Raw genomic sequence first — 17,324 nt, forward strand, 5'->3', positions numbered from 1 at the left:
AGAACACATAACATGAGAGCGGTGCCCGTTACACGAGAGCGGGGCACATTACATGGGGGGCAGAGCACATTAAACAGGAGCAGCGCATGCTACATGGGAGCATAACACATTACACAAGCACGGGGCACATTACATGGGAGCAGAGCACATTACGTGAGAGGAGGGCACATTACACGGGAGCAGAGCACGCTACATGGGAGCATAGCACATTACATGGGAGCAGAGCATGTTACATGGGAGCATAGCACATTACACAGAGAACAGGGCACATTACATGGAAGCAGAGCATGCTACATGGGAGCGTAGCACATTACATGGGAGAAGAGCACAATACATGGGAGCAGAGTACATTAATTGAGAGGAGGGCACATTACATAGGGCACATTATAGGGCACATTACTTGGGAGCACACAGCAGGACACATTATAGGGCACTCTGCAATACCGGTTTCCTTCATATGCAGAGCTGGGCAGGGAAGCGGCTGTGATCAGTCTTCTTGTGGCGCTCTGTTCCCCTCTTGTCCCTCCTCTCTTCCCACCCATCCCAGGTGATATCACATACAAGCACCTGGGATGGACAGGAGGGGAGGAGGAGCTGGCAAGGAACAGAGCACCACAGCTAGCACCATCTAAGCCCCTTCCCTGCGTAGCTCTGCATGTGTTAGCTGAGCGGGGACGGAGTCTACTCCATAGCTGCATGCGGGTGATGGGTGGATTGCGGTGGAACACCCGATGAGAAAACCTGCTCTAAGGTAAAAGGTTGAGCAAGACTAATCTGGATGTTCCCAATAACACAGCACATCTTTACTTCTTGAGGTTCCCTTTAATCAGCACATGTCCGGATATTATATAGAAGACAATACACAGTTGGGTAGAAGCCGGGATGATGCCACATTGAGCAGAGCGCTATTTTTCCATATTCTGATCACTTTAAAGTCCCATAGTTCTCATTTGTTGCATCTTCACAGCTGGCCTTCACAGAGTTGGACCCGTTATTATTCCCCTCCTATATTCTTTTTCTGCTCCGCGGTGTTTACATGAATATTTTCCTTGCAGATCTTCACAATCCTCTTTATTTCCCCATCACGGCAGAAATCTTTAGTATAATAATACGCAGAAACACAAAATATGAAACAATATGAAGGAAGCCACATGGCTGCCTCTCCCGGTAGACCTTCAAAAAGACCTTCAAAATTCTTTTCCCTCGCCCGTTGCCGCAGAATCCTTTCTATATGAAAATCGGGGAATATGACACAGCATGGAGAAAGCCTCACCTTTGTGTTCAGGCATTTGTTTTGCCTTTTTTACTAAAGATTTCTGGAAGGGGTCCATTTTATAAGGCATCTACTGTGGTCACCTTGCCCATGTCCCGTGGCCGGGTGTGAATGATGAATCACACAATACAAACATTAATCGTAATGAGGGCTCGTCTTTTCATTCACATCAAAGTGGAGCAGCAGCCCCCTTTAAACAGGCTAGATGGACGCGTCCCGCGGCTGAACATTTCTGCCGAGCGCCATCCTTGCTGCTTTGTTGTCGGCATGTCAGTCACTTTTTATTTTTTTTTCCTTCATCTCGGCCTCCTATAAAATCCAGGAATCAACTAACCTCGTATTTACCAACAGGAAAATGTGACCTTTCTGTTGATGGAAAAACACATCCTGTGATATGTGTTGGATTTATTAATATATTATGTACCGGAGAATCTGACATTTCTAACAACACCGACCATGCAGCTTTTATGAAGAACTCGGTGACATATAAAAAAAAAAGAGCAAGGTTCTTCACAAAGCATAAAGAGCACCGGTCCCATAGACAATAAAAATCCACCAAAATTATATATACACTATATTACCAAAAGTATTGGGACCCCTCTCTATATACACTAGATTACCAAAAGTATTTGGACGCCTCTCTATATACACTACATTACCAAAAGTATTGGGACGCCTCTCTATATACACTATATTACCAAAAGTATTGGGATGTCTCTCTATATACACTATATTACCAAAAGTATTGGGACACCTCTCTATATACACTATATTACCAAAAGTATTGGGACGTCTCTCTATACACTCTATATTACCAAAAGTATTGGGACGCCTCTCTATATACACTATATTACCAAAAGTATTGGTACGTCTCTCTATATACACTATATTACTGAAAGAGTGTATCAATGTCTCTTAATGAAATATTAAATTTCATGATACATTTCAGCTAGTGCCCACTTTACATTGGAATGTGGTCCCTTGCAATTACATTAAACACATCTCAGTCATTCATCCTGGACACTTAACAGTTAGGCTTCGCATATGGATTACAGATGACACCTGAACACATTGACAATTACTTACATATTAACACATCAGACAGCTGAACAGAGACGGAACGGCCCTTCAACAAACGCAATTTCAGACACACGACACCCCACATTTACAGCAATGTGTTAGGGAAAATAAAAGCCTTTTCATGTATTGTTTTAGTAGATATATTCTATTGTTAAACTGACCCATGGATTGTACACTAGTTTAAAATGTTTTTTCCCTCTCAAATGGCCCATAAATATGTGAGCCGAAATGAAATAAATCAGATGTATCCTCATGAAGCTTAAGTGCTGTATGTCTTTACATCTCCTGGCCAGCAGAAGGAAAATTCACTACACGGGGGAGTTAGGACTGAAGGATCGTAAATCATCTTGCAATTGCCTCCTGACGTAACTGAGCTAACAGTTTGGTGTCAGAAGTTGGGATCTGCCATATACAGTACCGGGTGAGTAATTATTTTTTTATTATTGCCACCCTATACTGTCAGAGCAGATTAGCAGTACCCAGTTAGCGCTACTGTAGCACCTCCCAGGAATCTGATATTCCTAAAGATAATAGGGGGTCTGATACCCCAGTTAGAAAGATAATAGAGGGTCTGATGCCCCGGTTACAAAGCAGTACTGTGTGTGATAGTGAATTTTCCCTCTAAACATTGTATATTGCTGTATAGACACTTAAGTATATTTTTAGTCGTTATATATGATTGCATGCCATTGTACAGATGTATATGTAGATTGTATGTGAGATCAAGCTGAGCTTGAAGGTATAAACTTGCCCACTGAGAATAGTTAAAAGCAAACCATAAAAATTGGGTGTACATAAATCTGATTAGAAAGACGCAGGAAACCACATAAGCTGGAAAACTAGGTTTGCCAGTAAAGTCTAAAATACTGACATCACCATCCCTAGATAAACCTTCAAACTCAGCTAATCTCACTTCATATTCTGAGCTTAGAATAATGGGCAATTCTCAAGGTATGGAGAAACCCAAGGAAAAATGAAATTTAAGTTTAGAAAATTGTATGAGAATTGTATCGTGTATGGGCAACCTTAGTCGTGTAGAGGTGTGTGAGATCCATGGATTGTTATGTTGTGTTAGTTTTAATAATGTTCGAAAAGTGCTGTATCAGCAAAACATTTGATAACACTGAATGAATACTGGTTGCATAATGATTTGTTTTGTGTTTATTACTTATGTTTTAAAGTGATGTGACTTTGCCACAAGTACAACTAAAGGTAACAAATCCGTGCTATGCTGGTCATGGCAACTCTTAGAAGCAAGAAAATATATTTGGTGTGTAAAGTGTGACCTTAAGGACTAAAATTGTATTTCTATATCTAAATCGTGAGCAATTTGAACTTTATCTTTGAGGTAACTACTGACTTTTTAAAACAAAAATTTGGTGCTTTTCAGCCCACCATGGGCACAAACCCCCCCCCCCCCCCCCCTCCCGTCCTTGACACAGGTAATTGCAAGGCTTAGGCAGTGTAAACAGCTGTATTGTCATGCAAATTGACTGAGCCGAGTAAATTTTAAAAGGAAAGTACAAAAGAATATGTTAGTTGTATATACAGATGTCTATTAACTATAATTTTTGCTTTTGTAGAAAAAAACATTTTTTTGAAGAATGTTCCAAATGGGTGTAATATGGTGAAGTATAATTTTCGTGTAGCCAAATGGGAAATTGCTAATGTTTATTTTTGAGCTGCTCATTTTTTAACCATGGTGAACAATAATAATTTTTTTTTAAATTTATGGTATACCATGACAAAAAAAAATAGAAATCCACGTGGTAATAATTCATTTGATGTCAACAATTTTTGGTATTAGAGAAGTGCAAGAAAGAAAATGTTTAACATGCTTACTGTATGCTAAATTCCTCTAACCTTTGGTTTATTTTTAGGAGAAAAATATAATGTTTTGTTACTAAATTTTTTTTTTTGATGCTTATTTCTCAGATAAATTCTATGCCCTGGTTTTATTGATTTAAGACTTTCAGAACGAAGGAAGATCACAGCCTTCAAAGACAACTCACCAATGGGAGTATTGTTTCCAAATTGTTTTTTTTTTCTGGTTTATTAGACCCATTATTTTTATAGGTGTTGTACTGCTTGTAGCAGTTTCTAAGTTCTTATTTATTGGGCGTCAGATATTTGATGTGTTCTAATCTGACACATATGAGCTCTGGCATTAATGAGTTTCTATGCCTTAGATAATTAAGCATCTCCTGTCTTATAAAGTTTTTATTATATTGTGAGATGGAAGAATAGGATGGAATTGGATAAATTGTTGCTCTATTATGACACCTATAGTGTGCTAAGAATTACAATGAATATATGTCAGTGTTACTACAAATTGTTAAGGTTACTTTGGTATTGCTAATTCAAGTTTAAGACTAGGTAACCTCCTGTTGTTTATTCAATTAGCTGCATGGCCAGCCAAGCCATCTCTTTTCATTCTAATGTGACTCATTGCCCCAGGCTTTGCATATTAATGTTCCTAGTAGTCAAGCTTTGTGTCTCCAAGTCTATTTCAAACCTGTTTGGTTTCAATTTCCTGTTTGGTGTCACTGGGCAACTGTACCATCTCTTATAAATTTATGTTTGCATGGTTACTCACTTCTAGCTGTTTTGTGTGTCTCTGTGTGTCCATGTACACAAGACAGCTTGAATTTTACTCCCTACTGTTTAGTGATCCCAGCACCTTAGCCATGCAAGGGATTCTCAGTTGTCTATTGGCCGTTAGTTCTGGGTAGCTGCCTGCTTGGGTGAGTAAGAGGACTGCAAGTTAACCCATCTCCACTTTTGGAGAAGACAAGGCAGTTCAACCCCTCCAAGGGCCCTCACCATTGTTGCATGTGTGGACATGCTGTGTTCTCCGCAGATAGTGCCATTAGGTATCCTTCCTGTCTTAAAATTACCTGCCTTCCTGTAAGCCCTGAACCCCAGTGCTGCAAGTGGTTCTTACTAGCATTTATTTTGCTGCCTGACTGTAAGACCAGAAGCCCAGTGCCGCACTATACTCCTGCCATTCTTGTAAATCTTGTATTCTGTGCTATCCAAGTTCTTGTCTCTGTACTTACCTGTTATTCTTGCTGAAGTCAGAATGACTCCAGACCCAAGAACCAAGCTATCTCCCTTTGAAATTTTGATGGGGAGACCCTTTCCCAACCCCATGGACAATTAATTCTCATATCTGGAGATCTGCAGCAGATGCAAGAGGAATATGTGGCAAAATTAATTGAAAATTAAACAGTGATTATGGTGATATCTCGCTCTCGTTTCCTTTGCCAACAGGTGCACCGACCCACCCATTCGGGCCTGGAGACAGAGTCCTGGTGAAGGCCCTCCATAAGCTGAAGTCGCTAGACCCACCCTACGGACCTCCTGCGACAGTTCAAGCAGTGACCAGAACAGCGGTATTGACAGACGACTCCCCGGTTTGGATCCACGCATCGCGACTGAAGGAAGCCCCACCTCTGGATCCCACGACTGCAGACCGAAGATTGTGACGAGCACCAGACGAATTCCAGTTGGATCCAGACAGACGCATTGGTACAATGCCAACGGACACCCCTACTCCTGGAAGACTTCCCATCCGTGAAGCAGTGGAACTCTTTGTAGCAAGCTCAACACTAGTAGCCACTGTCTGGTTACTTGCAACATGTGCTCACCACCCAGAGAACCTCTCCTCATTTTGCCCTTCCTCACCCCTGGACATGAGAGAGACACGAGACATTCATGTCTCCACTTTACAGTTGAAGTCAAGCCTATTGGACACGAAGGACAACATAAGGATGTTTATTGCTGCCAACATACTGAACTCTTCTGATTTTTGCCTTTCTGATCACTACAATTCCAATGATTTGTTCTCTACCTGCCTGCTAGCTGTTCCTACCCCAGTTAATGTTTTAAAAGTCTATTATAGTGGGGTGTGGGCCGACTCAAGTATGAAAGACACTGATGTATACACTCATCCAAATCTATATGCTTATCGTAGTGACAGATCCTCACATTCACTCACAGAAACAATGGTAGAGGTAGATACAGGATATGTAACCTCCGCTGAGGTATGTTACAACATGACCTGCAATAGAAGTTATATCCCTATGTGCACACAACCAAGTCGCCAGCCTACATACACCTTAGAATATAATGTCACCTGTTTAGAACCTCGTCTGTGCAAGTCAGTTACCAATAATATGACGTGCACTCATACAATAATGCAACCCAGTTATGTCAAGAATGTCCAGGTCCCTAAGGGATGGTTACTATCATGTGGGACTCATAGTTGGACATATATCCCAGGAGGGCACATAGTGATATTCTCAGACTCTAGGTGACCCCACCCTTATGAATAAGGTTGGGACCAAAGGTTGGGTTGAAAGAGTGTATCAATGTCTCTTAATGAAATATTAAATTTCATGATACATTTCAGCTAGTGCCCACTTTACAATGGAATGTGGTCCCTTGCAATTACATTAAACACATCTCAGTCATTCATCCTGGACACTTAACAGTTAGGCTTCACATATGGATTACAGACGACACCTGAACACATTGACAATTACTTACATATTAACACATCAGACAGCTGAGCAGAGACGGAACGGCCCTTCCACAAATGCAATTTCAGACACACTACACCCCACATTTACAGCAATGTGTTAGGGAAAACAAAAGCCTTTTCATGTATTGTTTTAGTAGATATATTCTATTGTTAAACTAACCCATGGATTGTACACTAGTTTAAACTGGTTTTTCGTAAATCATCTTGCAATTGCCTCCTGACGTAAATGAGCTAACAATTACCAAAAGTATTGGGACGCCTCTAAATATATACACTATATTACCAAAAGTATTGGGACGCCTCTCTATATACACTATATTACCAAAAGTATTAGGACGCCTCTCTATATACACTATATTACCAAAAGTATTGGGGCGCCTCTCTATATACACTATATTACCAAAAGTATTGGGACCCCTCTCTATATACACTATATTACCAAAAGTATTGGGGCGCCTCTCTATATACACTATATTACCAAAAGTATTGGGATGCCTCTCTATATACACTATATTACCAAACGTATTGGGGCGCCTCTCTATATACACTATATTACCAAAAGTATTGGGATGCCTCTCTATATACACTATATTACCAAACGTATTGGGGCGCCTCTCTATATACACTATATTACCAAAAGTATTGGGACGCCTCTCTATATACACTATATTACCAAAAGTATTGGGACGGCTGCCTTTACACTCACATGAACTTTGATGGCATCCCAGTCTTAATCCGTAGGGTTCAATATTGAGTTGGCCCATCGTTTGCAGCTATAACAGCTTCAACTCTTCAGCATGGATGAACATGACAGGCTGTTGTCATGACCAAAGTACCCTGGCTCGCAGTCTCTGCTCTAATTCATCCCAAAGGTGTTCTATCGGGTTGAGGCCAGTCAAGTTCCTCCACCCCAAACTCGCTCATCCATGTCTTTATGGACCTTGCTTTCCCAGTCCCAACAGTAACACCGGCCAAATGACAGCTCCCCAATCTGTGATAAGCTATATAAGGGAAGGGGTGGGGAGAGTGGTGACATCATTGACCAAGTATGGCCAAGTTGGGTCCATGTCATCCCTACCGAACAGCACTAGAGGGAAAATCTTCCATTAGGGACACCTGTTTTGGTAACATCCGACATGAGGGCACTCCCTTCACTCCAGAAAGATTTCCCCTTACCTTCTATGGTGTCACGGGGAGATTTCCCCTCACCTCCTATGGTGTCACAGGGAGATTTCTTCTCCCCTCCTATGGTGTCACGGGGAGATTTCCTCTCACCTCCTATGGTGTCACGGGGAGATTTCCCCTCACCTCCTATGGTGTCACAGGGAGATTTCTTCTCCCCTCCTATGGTGTCACGGGGAGATTTCCTCTCACCTCCTATGGTGTCACAGGGAGATTTCCCCTTACCTTCTATGGTGTCACGGGGAGATTTCCCCTCACCTCCTATGGTGTCAAAGGGAGATTTCTTCTCCCCTCCTATGGTGTCACAGGGAGATTTCCCCTTACCTTCTATGGTGTCACGGGGAGATTTCCCCTCACCTCCTATGGTGTCACAGGGAGATTTCTTCTCCCCTCCTATGGTGTCACAGGGAGATTTCTTCTCCCCTCCTATGATGTCACGGGGAGATTTCCTCTCACCTCCTATGGTGTCACAGGGAGATTTCTTCTCCCCTCCTATGGTGTCACAGGGAGATTTCTTCTCCCCTCCTATGGTGTCACGGGGAGATTTCCTCTCACCTCCTATGGTGTCACAGGGAGATTTCTTGGATGGATCTCTTGGATGGGACACAGATGGAAAAAAAAATCTGAGGTTTCATACGTTTCATACTCCGCCGTCCAAAGTGGGAAAGAAAATGTGTCTTAATATACTTCCAGAGGAGGTAAAATATTGGATCGCTCTTCCTCAACAATAAATGCCGCCTCCTCCTTCTCCTTGTATGACTTAAATGTCTTCTTTATTACAGTTGAAGGACTATGAGGCAGCTCCTCGCAGCGGGACGCCTTTCCCATCGTTATTATTCGCTTGCTTGTTACCGTCTTAGTTTATATCTTATACGCTTTGTGTATAAAAATAGAAAAGTGGCATAAAATAGGAACAATCTGTGACATTTACAACCTGGGTAGAACTTGGACCACCAGCTGGGATCTCCATGGTGAGCAGACTGAGGAGGTTTGTCCATTGATCTCCGGGATATATTGGAGCCAAACATGAAATAATTCACTCTTTCTTCAGTTGCCACAACAAATACCCAAAAATCACACATTATACTTATAGCACTACTCCCGAGGGAGCTGCTGGCTTCAGGTTCCCCTGGGTTACCCATAGCAATAACACGACAGTTTAGCATCTTTAAAGTGCTTGGCTCAGTCAGAAAACAGTCTAGGGGTTTTGTTTTTTTTTTTGTATTTTCTTTTTAGAACTTGGATAGGAGAAGGGATGAGTGGGATACTCCAACTTGAATGAACTATGCACAATTTGCTGGGACGTCTAGATATAGCTGTGTGCGGCAAGGCCGCTGCTTCACCTTTTCACTAGCAGTGAAGAAGAATTGAATGAACTTGTATTTCTCTGTGAATCGCTCTTCAGGGCCCAACTAGGCACCCCCTTTGTCCCTGATCTTCAGGGTTCTCTACACGGCACCCCCTTTACTGTAACTCTCTCTGTGTGAGCTAGCCCCTTGATCCCCTGACTTCACTGGAGTGGTCTCCCTTCCTGGCCAGACCCTTTGGGAAATCTCCTGGTACTCACAGACACTGTTTTTCCCAAGAGACTCTGCCAGCAGCTCCACACCTGGTTCACTAGGCCGACTGCCTGGACCACCTTCCTCATACACAGCAGGAGGAGAGACAGCCGTCCGCCTCCTCCTGGGACTCTGCGTCCGTCAAAGACGCCCTGTCGCATGTCCCCACAGCTTTTATGAGCAATCCCAGAATGCATTGCAAGAATGCCCTCCCACTGGGACTCCCACAAAAGCCAATGTGTCACTGGCTGGGTTTCCTCCACTGTCCAACAAGCTCCCTCATTGGATACAGTGGGGACACTCCCTCAGACCCAGTGAATCACACCTGGAAACATGTGACAGGCAACCTAATAGATCAGACTCCCCTGATAAGCAGAAGGAGCAATAGATGCTTTTACCTAGCACCTACCTAGGAGGGTGCTACATACTATTTATTGGTTTACTTTTGCGCTGCATTGATGTGAGGGCACCTCAGAGAATGAAGTCATTCCCACCGCTGGGCAATCCAGCCGACAGCGAACACAGGGGAAAGCACACTAGTGTGAATGGGGGGGGGGGGGGGGGGCTAAACTTCAATCCCCCCTTTCCCCCCCTTTGTTTGCTTATCCTAGCTCAGGTGTTGTCTTTCTGGCTGAATAAAAATGCACTGAGCCAAGTGACGTTATTGGCACGCGGCTTCTCCTTTCCTATCACAGCAGGCGAAGGGTCAAAAATGAAATGCCGATGGCGCCAAGCGTTTGTTGTATCATTTTTGCCACCATTGGACACTCTTCCCTGAAGATTACATTGAGCTTCATTTCCTCTAATGCCCAACACTGGGATTATTCATCATTTCCTGACTGCAGAGAGAGAGAGAGACCACTACTGAAAGCAGGGGACTGTGGGACATGTAGTCCCAAAAGCCAGGTTTCCAATATGCAGGTTTCTTATGCTGCTGCAAACTACAAATACCAGCTGGCTGGAGAGAGAAAGAATTCTGGGTGAGCAGATAAAAAGATCGCTTTGTGGAGGGGCTCCAGATCTACAGCTTCAGGAGTCAGAGGCCAGGCTTCCCCAAGAGGTGTAAGCAGACACTGAGGCCGGGACGGTGAGGAGAGCCTTACCAGGAGTGAGCCTTATCCCTGTTCCTCAGCTACCGGCCTCTCATCAGCAGAGTTGCTATTCGGGGGCACTTTCTCCCACTGAACTCCTGGATCATCAGGTTGCTAGTTGGGCATTCTTCAGGTCCTTCAAGAGCCTGTTCTCTGGGACATCCTTTCCCTACTAACCTTGCTATCTCCAGGATTGGTGGGCGGGCAGAAGCCCATCCTTTATTTTTACATTCAGAGACACTGCATGCAGACACCTTTACCCCTCCCCCATTTACTTCCCTAAAGGCCTTTTGCTGGGAAGCACTTTGCTCATCTCATCCACCTTTGCTGGTCGCCATTGCACAGCAACATCTTCCGGCCCCTTTATAGCTAGCTGAAGATTTCTGACATTTCCTTTCTTCAAGGACTCCTCCACACAAAGCAATCAGCCTACAGCACCGGTTTATATGACCACCTGCCTACCGCCCACTGTCACCCCCAATTCTCAGATTTCAGCGCTCTCTCACTTTGAATGACAATTGCGTTGTCATGCTACACTGTACCCAAATTACATTTTAATCATTGTTTTTAGACAGATACAGCTTTCTTTTGGAGGTATTTAATCACTTCTGGGGGGGTTTTATCTTTTGCTAAACAAACAGAAAAAAAAGTTTGATAAAAAAGTAATTTCTCTCCTTCAAAGATGGGCACTGATGGGCACTGATAAAGTGGCACTGATGGACACTGATGAGGTGGCACTGATAGATACTGATGAGGTGGCACTGATGGGTATTGATGAGGTGGCAATGATGGGTACTGATGAGGTGGCACTGATGGGCACTGATGAGGTGGCACTTATGAGGTTGCACTGATGGGTACTGATGAGGTTGCACTGATGGGTACTGATGAAGTTGCATTGTTGCATACTGATAAGGTTGCACTGATGGACACTGATGAGGTTTCAATGATGAACACTGATGATGTTGCAGTGATGGGTACTGATGAGGTTGCACTGATGGGTACTGTTGAAGTTACACTGATGGGCACTGATGAAGATGTACTGATGGACAATGATGCGGTTGCACAGATGAACACTGATGATTTTGCAGTGATGGGTACTGATGAGGTTGCACTGATGGGTACTGGTGAAGTTGCACTGATGGGCACTGATGAGGTTGCACTGATGGGTACTGATGAGGTTGCACTGATGGGTACTGATGAGGTTGCACTGATGGACACTGATAAGGTTGCACTGATGGGCACTGATGAAGTTGTACTGATGGACACTGAGGAGGTTGCACTGATGAACACTGATGATGTTGCACTGATGAACACTGATGATGTTTCACTGATGGGTACTGATGAGGTTGCACTGATGGGTACTGATGAAGTTGTACTGATGGACACTGATGAAGTTGTACTGATGGGTACTGATGAGGTTGCACTGATGGGTACTGATGAAGTTGCACTGATGGGCACTGATGAGGTTGCACTGATGGGTACTGATGAGGTTGCACTAATGAAGTTGTACTGATGGACACTGAGGAGGTTGCACTGATGAACACTGATGATGTTGCTCTGATGAACACTGATGATGTTGCACTGATGGGTACTGATGAGGTTGCACTGATGGGTACTGATGAAGTTGCACTGATGGGCACTGATGAAGTTGCACTGATAGACACTGATAGGTGGCACTGATGGGCACTAATAGGAGGCACTTATGGGCACTGTCGGGGCTGCAATGATGATCAGTGCAGATGTCCCCACTGAGGTATGCCGCTTACCTCCTCCCCTCTCCTTTCAGTGTGAGGACTGCAGATAACCGGCACTGTGTACACTGTGATTGGACACAGCTGATCACATGGTACGTCATTGCCTCTTTACCATGATTGGTGATGTGCTGTGTCCCAGGGATACGGCACACCACCAATCGTGAGAATGAGAGGACGACGTATGACATCCTCCCCCCCCCCCCCCGCCATTTCACTATATGGAGGGCGGGAAGCAGTTAAAGGGGAACTCTCATTCGGGTTTTACATATTGGGGTTTGTTATTTATTTTCAGGGTATAGCGGTAGCGGGGGGGGGGGGGGGGCTGACTGACAAAAGTCTTCTCTTCCCTCTCTTGTACCTGGGTTTAGAGGTCCCCCTTAAGATTTGTTGGCCTCTATTGTCAGCTTCGCTGTTATCGCCATCTTGTTTGATGGTAACATTGCAATATCCGCATTTCACATTCTTCTGACTCAAGAAAATCCAATTAAATATCATTTTGCAATCTCTGTTATTTCTTTAGTGTCTTTTGCATTCTCTCTTCGAATTATGTCAGAACTCGGGGTGTCAGAGGTGCCAGGGGTGTCCGTGGTGTCAGAGGTGCCGGGGGTGTCCGAGGTGCAGGGGGTGTCAGAGGTGCTGGGGGTGTCAGAGGTGCTGGGGGTGTCAGGGGTGTCAGAGGTGCCGGCGGTATCCGGGGTGTCAGAGGTGCCGGGGGTGTCCGAGGTGTCAGAGGTGCCGGGGGTGTCCGAGGTGCAGGGGGTGTCCGAGGTGCAGGGGGTGTCCGAGGTGCTGGGGGTGTCAGAGGTGCCGGCGGTATCCGGGGTGTCAGAGGTGCCGGGGGTGTCCGAGGTGTCAGAGGTGCCGGGGGTGTCCGAGGTGCAGGGGGTGTCCGAGGTGCAGGGGGTGTCAGAGGTGCTGGGGGTGTCAGAGGTGCTGGGGGTGTCAGGGGTGTCAGAGGTGCCGGCGGTATCCGAGGTGTCAGAGGTGCCGGCGGTATCCGAGGTGTCAGAGGTGCCGGGGGTGTCCGAGGTGCAGGGTGTGTCAGGGGTATCAGAAGTGTCAGAGGTGTCAGGGGTGTCAGAGGTGTCGGGTGTCAGGGGTCAAGCAAAGCCAACAGAATACTGGGTTGTATAAAAAAGGGGATTCACTCCAGAAATAAAGAGATTATTCTTCCACTCTACAAGACTCTGGTCCGGCCACATCTGGAGTATGCTGTCCAGTTCTGGGCACCGGTCCTCAGGAAGGATGTGCTGGAACTGGAGAGAGTCCAGAGAAGGGCAACAAAAATAATTAGGGGAATGGAGGACATCAGCTATGAGGAAAGACTACAAGCACTGAACTTATTCTCTCTGGAGAAGAGACGATTGAGGGGGGATATGATATCAATGTACAAATACTGTACTGGTGACCCTAGCATAAGGAACAAACTATTCAGAGAAAGGGAATACAATAAGACACGTGGCCACTCACTAAAACTAGAGGAAAGGCGGTTTAACCTTAAAATACGTAAGGGGTTCTTCACTGTAAGAGCGGTAAGGATGTGGAATTCTCTTCCACAAGCAGTCGTATCAGCTGGGAGCCTTGATAGTTTCAAAAAACTATTAGATGGACACCTTAAAGACCACAACATACAGGGGTATACAATGTACAACATACAGGGGTATACAATGTACAACATACAGGGGTATACAATGTACAACATACAGGGGTATACAATGTACAACATACAGGGGTATACAATGTACGGTTAAAAGCAAACACACACACACATCATAGGTTGAACTGGATGGACTTGTGTCTTTTTTCAGCCTCACTAACTATGTAACTATGTAACTATGGGTGTCAGAGGTGTTGGAGTTATCAGAGGTGTCAGGTGTCACAGGTGTCAGAGGTGTCAGGAGTGTCAGACGTGTCAGAGGTGTTGGGGGTGTCGGGGGTGTCAGTGGTGTCCGAGGTGCAGGGGGTGTCAGAGGTGCTGGGGGTGTCAGGGGTATCAGAAGTGTCAGAGGGGTCAGGGGTGTCAGAGGTGTCAGGGGTGTCAGAGCTGTCAGAGGTGTTGGAGTTATCAGAGGTGTCAGGTGTCACAGGTGTCGGGGGTGTCAGAGGTGTTGGGGGTGTCGGGAGACTTGAAATATCAGGGCAACCTCTGGGGACAGTCATCTTCCAGCAGCCCCTATGGGGGCGGGGCTACACTGATAAAGAAATAATATATGTTCTGCCCCACACACCCATGTCCATGATGTGTTCCTATTTGTGGGAGGGGTTTGTTGTGATCTCCCCCTGTCATGGCTCACACCGGTGTGCCGGATGCGGGTCATAACGAGAACACCGATCATATTTCTCCATTATTCCTAAGAAAGTGTAGAATTGGCGGAGAGCCGCTGCGCGCTCACAGGACTGACACTGAGGGAGACCGCGACAGAGGGAGACGCAATTAATTGTGGAACGCACAGCGAGCGACAACTCTCCTCTCCTCCATTATTCATCAGATGAGGGCCGCTGCAATTTAAGCTCTTGGCTGCCGCTTTGCCAAAAATGAGAACGGAGCGAAGAAATCCTGCCGGCCGAAGATTCTGCGGTTTTTTCTTTGCTGTCTCGCAGTCGGGGAAAATCCAAAAACAACAAAATTCTGCCTGGTGAGGGGAGGAGATAAAATCTCAGACGATGCGATCCACACAATCATAGATTTATTTAGCTGCTTCTAGTGTTGCAGATTTACATTGTTACATACAGTGAGGGAAAAAGTATGTGAACCCCGGCTGAATTTTTTCGTTTGCCCACTGACAGAGAAATGATCAGTCTATAATTTTATTGGTCGGTTTATTTTACCAGTGAGAGACAAAATAACAACAACAATATCCAGAAAAACGCATTTCATAAAAGTTATAAATTGATTTGCATTTTAATAAGTGAAATAAGTATTTGATCCCCGACCAATCAGATTTCTGTCTCCCAGGTGTCTTCTATGCAGGTAATGAGCTGAGATTAGGAGGAATCTCTTAACCACTTCAGCCCCGAAGGATTTGGCTGCTCAAAGACCAGGGCCTATTTTGCGATTCGGCACTGCGTGACTTTAACGGACAATTGCGCGGTCGTGCGACGCTGTACCCAAATTAATTTTTTTCCCCACAAACAGAGCTTTCTTTTGGTGGTATTTGATCACCTGTGCGATTTTTACTTTTTGCGCTATAAACAAAAAAAGAGCGACAATTTTGAAAAAGTAACAATATTTTTCACATTTTTTTATATGAAATTCCCCCCCAAAAAAAATTAAAAATCAAAATTCTTTAACATTTTAGGCCAATTTGTTTTCTGCTACATATTTTTGGTGAAAAAAATCGCAATAAGCGTATTTTGAGTGGTTTGCACAAAAGTTATCGCATTTACTAACAAAGGGAAAGATTTTTGTCATTTTTATTGTTTTTTTTTTTAACGAGTAATGGCGGCGATCTGCAATTTTTTTTTTTGCGGGACTGTGACATTGCGGCGGACAGATCGGACCCTTGACTGACATTTTTTACACTTTTGGGGGGACCAGTGACATTACTACAGTAATCAGTGCTATTAATATGCACTGTCACTGTAATAATGACACTGGCAGGGAAGGGGTTAACTTTATTAGTGATCAAGGGGTTAAGTGTGTCCCTAGGGGCGTGATTCTAACTGTAAAGGGGCGTGGCTTGTGATGTAACCACAGAGACATGCGATCCTACATAGCAGGATCGTATGATCTCTGCAGTTACATCAGGGAGAATGACAGACGGCTTTGTTTACATCAGACGCCTGCCTTTCTCCCTCTCCAGCAGGAGATCGGAGCCACCAGTCACTCGCGCGGGGATCCCTGTGAATGAGCGGTGGTGGGAGTGCGCCTCCGGTGGCGCGCGCTCGCCCCCTATCAGCTTGCGGGCGAGTGACGTACCCATACGTCACTTTGCCCAGGGGGGGCTGACTGCCGCAGTATATGTACTTGCGGCGGGCGGCAAGTGGTTAAAGAGAGTGCTCCTAATCTCAGCTTGTTACCTGTATAGAAGACTCCAGTCCACAGAAGCAACCAATCAGATTCCAATCTCTCCACCATGGCCAAGACCAAAGAGCTGTCCAAGGATGTCAGGGAGAAGATTGGAGACCTACACAAGGCTGGAATGGGCTACAAGACCATCGACCAAGCAGCCAGGTGAGAGGTGACAACAATTGGTTGGAAGAAACAGAAAATAACTGTCAGTCTCCCTCGGTCTGGGGCTCAATGGAAGATCTCACCTCGTGGAGGTTCAATGATGATGGAGAACGGTGAGGAATCAGCCCAGAACTACACAGGAGAATCTTCTCAATGATCTCAAGGCTGCTGGGACCATCGTCACCAAGAAAATTGAAATTGAGCTCTTTGGTATCAACTCAACTCACTGTGTTTGGAGGAGGAATGCTGCCTATGACCCCAAGAACCCCATCCCCCACCGTCACGCATGGAGATGAAAACATTATGGTTTGCGGGTGTTTTTCTGCTAAAGGGACAGGACAACTTCACCGCATAAAAGGGACGATAGGCTTGGCCATGTACCAATAAATCATGGGTGACAACCTTCTTCCCTCAGCCAGGACATTGAAGATGGGGCGTGGATGGGTATTCCAGCATGACAATGACCCAAAACACACGGCCAAGGCAACAAAGGAGAGGCTCAAGAAGAAGCACATTAAGGTCCTGGAGTGACCTAGCCAGTCTCCAGACCCTAATCCTATAGAGAATATGTGGAGGGAGGTGAAAGTTCAAGTTACCAAATGTCAGCCTTGAAACCTTGGAGATCTGCAAAAAGGAGTGGGACAAAATCCCTCCTGAGATGTGTG

The 17,324-nt window shown here is 45.0% G+C and overlaps 1 protein-coding gene and 1 long non-coding RNA gene across 2 annotated transcripts in view; both read left to right on the plus strand.

Annotated features, from left to right (window-relative positions):
• Positions 1 to 17,324, plus strand: part of LOC309552179 — a 949,684-nt gene that overhangs the window by 492,905 nt on the left and 439,455 nt on the right. The gene's annotated exons all lie outside the window — the stretch shown is intronic.
• Positions 5,890 to 6,672, plus strand: LOC309554514 (uncharacterized protein; the record flags this gene model as incomplete). Its single annotated transcript, XM_082256264.1, has 1 exon — positions 5,890 to 6,672. One exon carries the CDS (start codon positions 5,890 to 5,892, stop codon positions 6,670 to 6,672), a length of 783 nt encoding a protein of 260 aa, XP_082112390.1.

This window comes from Pelophylax lessonae (genome assembly GCF_965119305.1).
Source record: "Pelophylax lessonae genome assembly, chromosome: 4".
NCBI classification, from domain to species: Eukaryota; Metazoa; Chordata; class Amphibia; order Anura; family Ranidae; genus Pelophylax; species Pelophylax lessonae.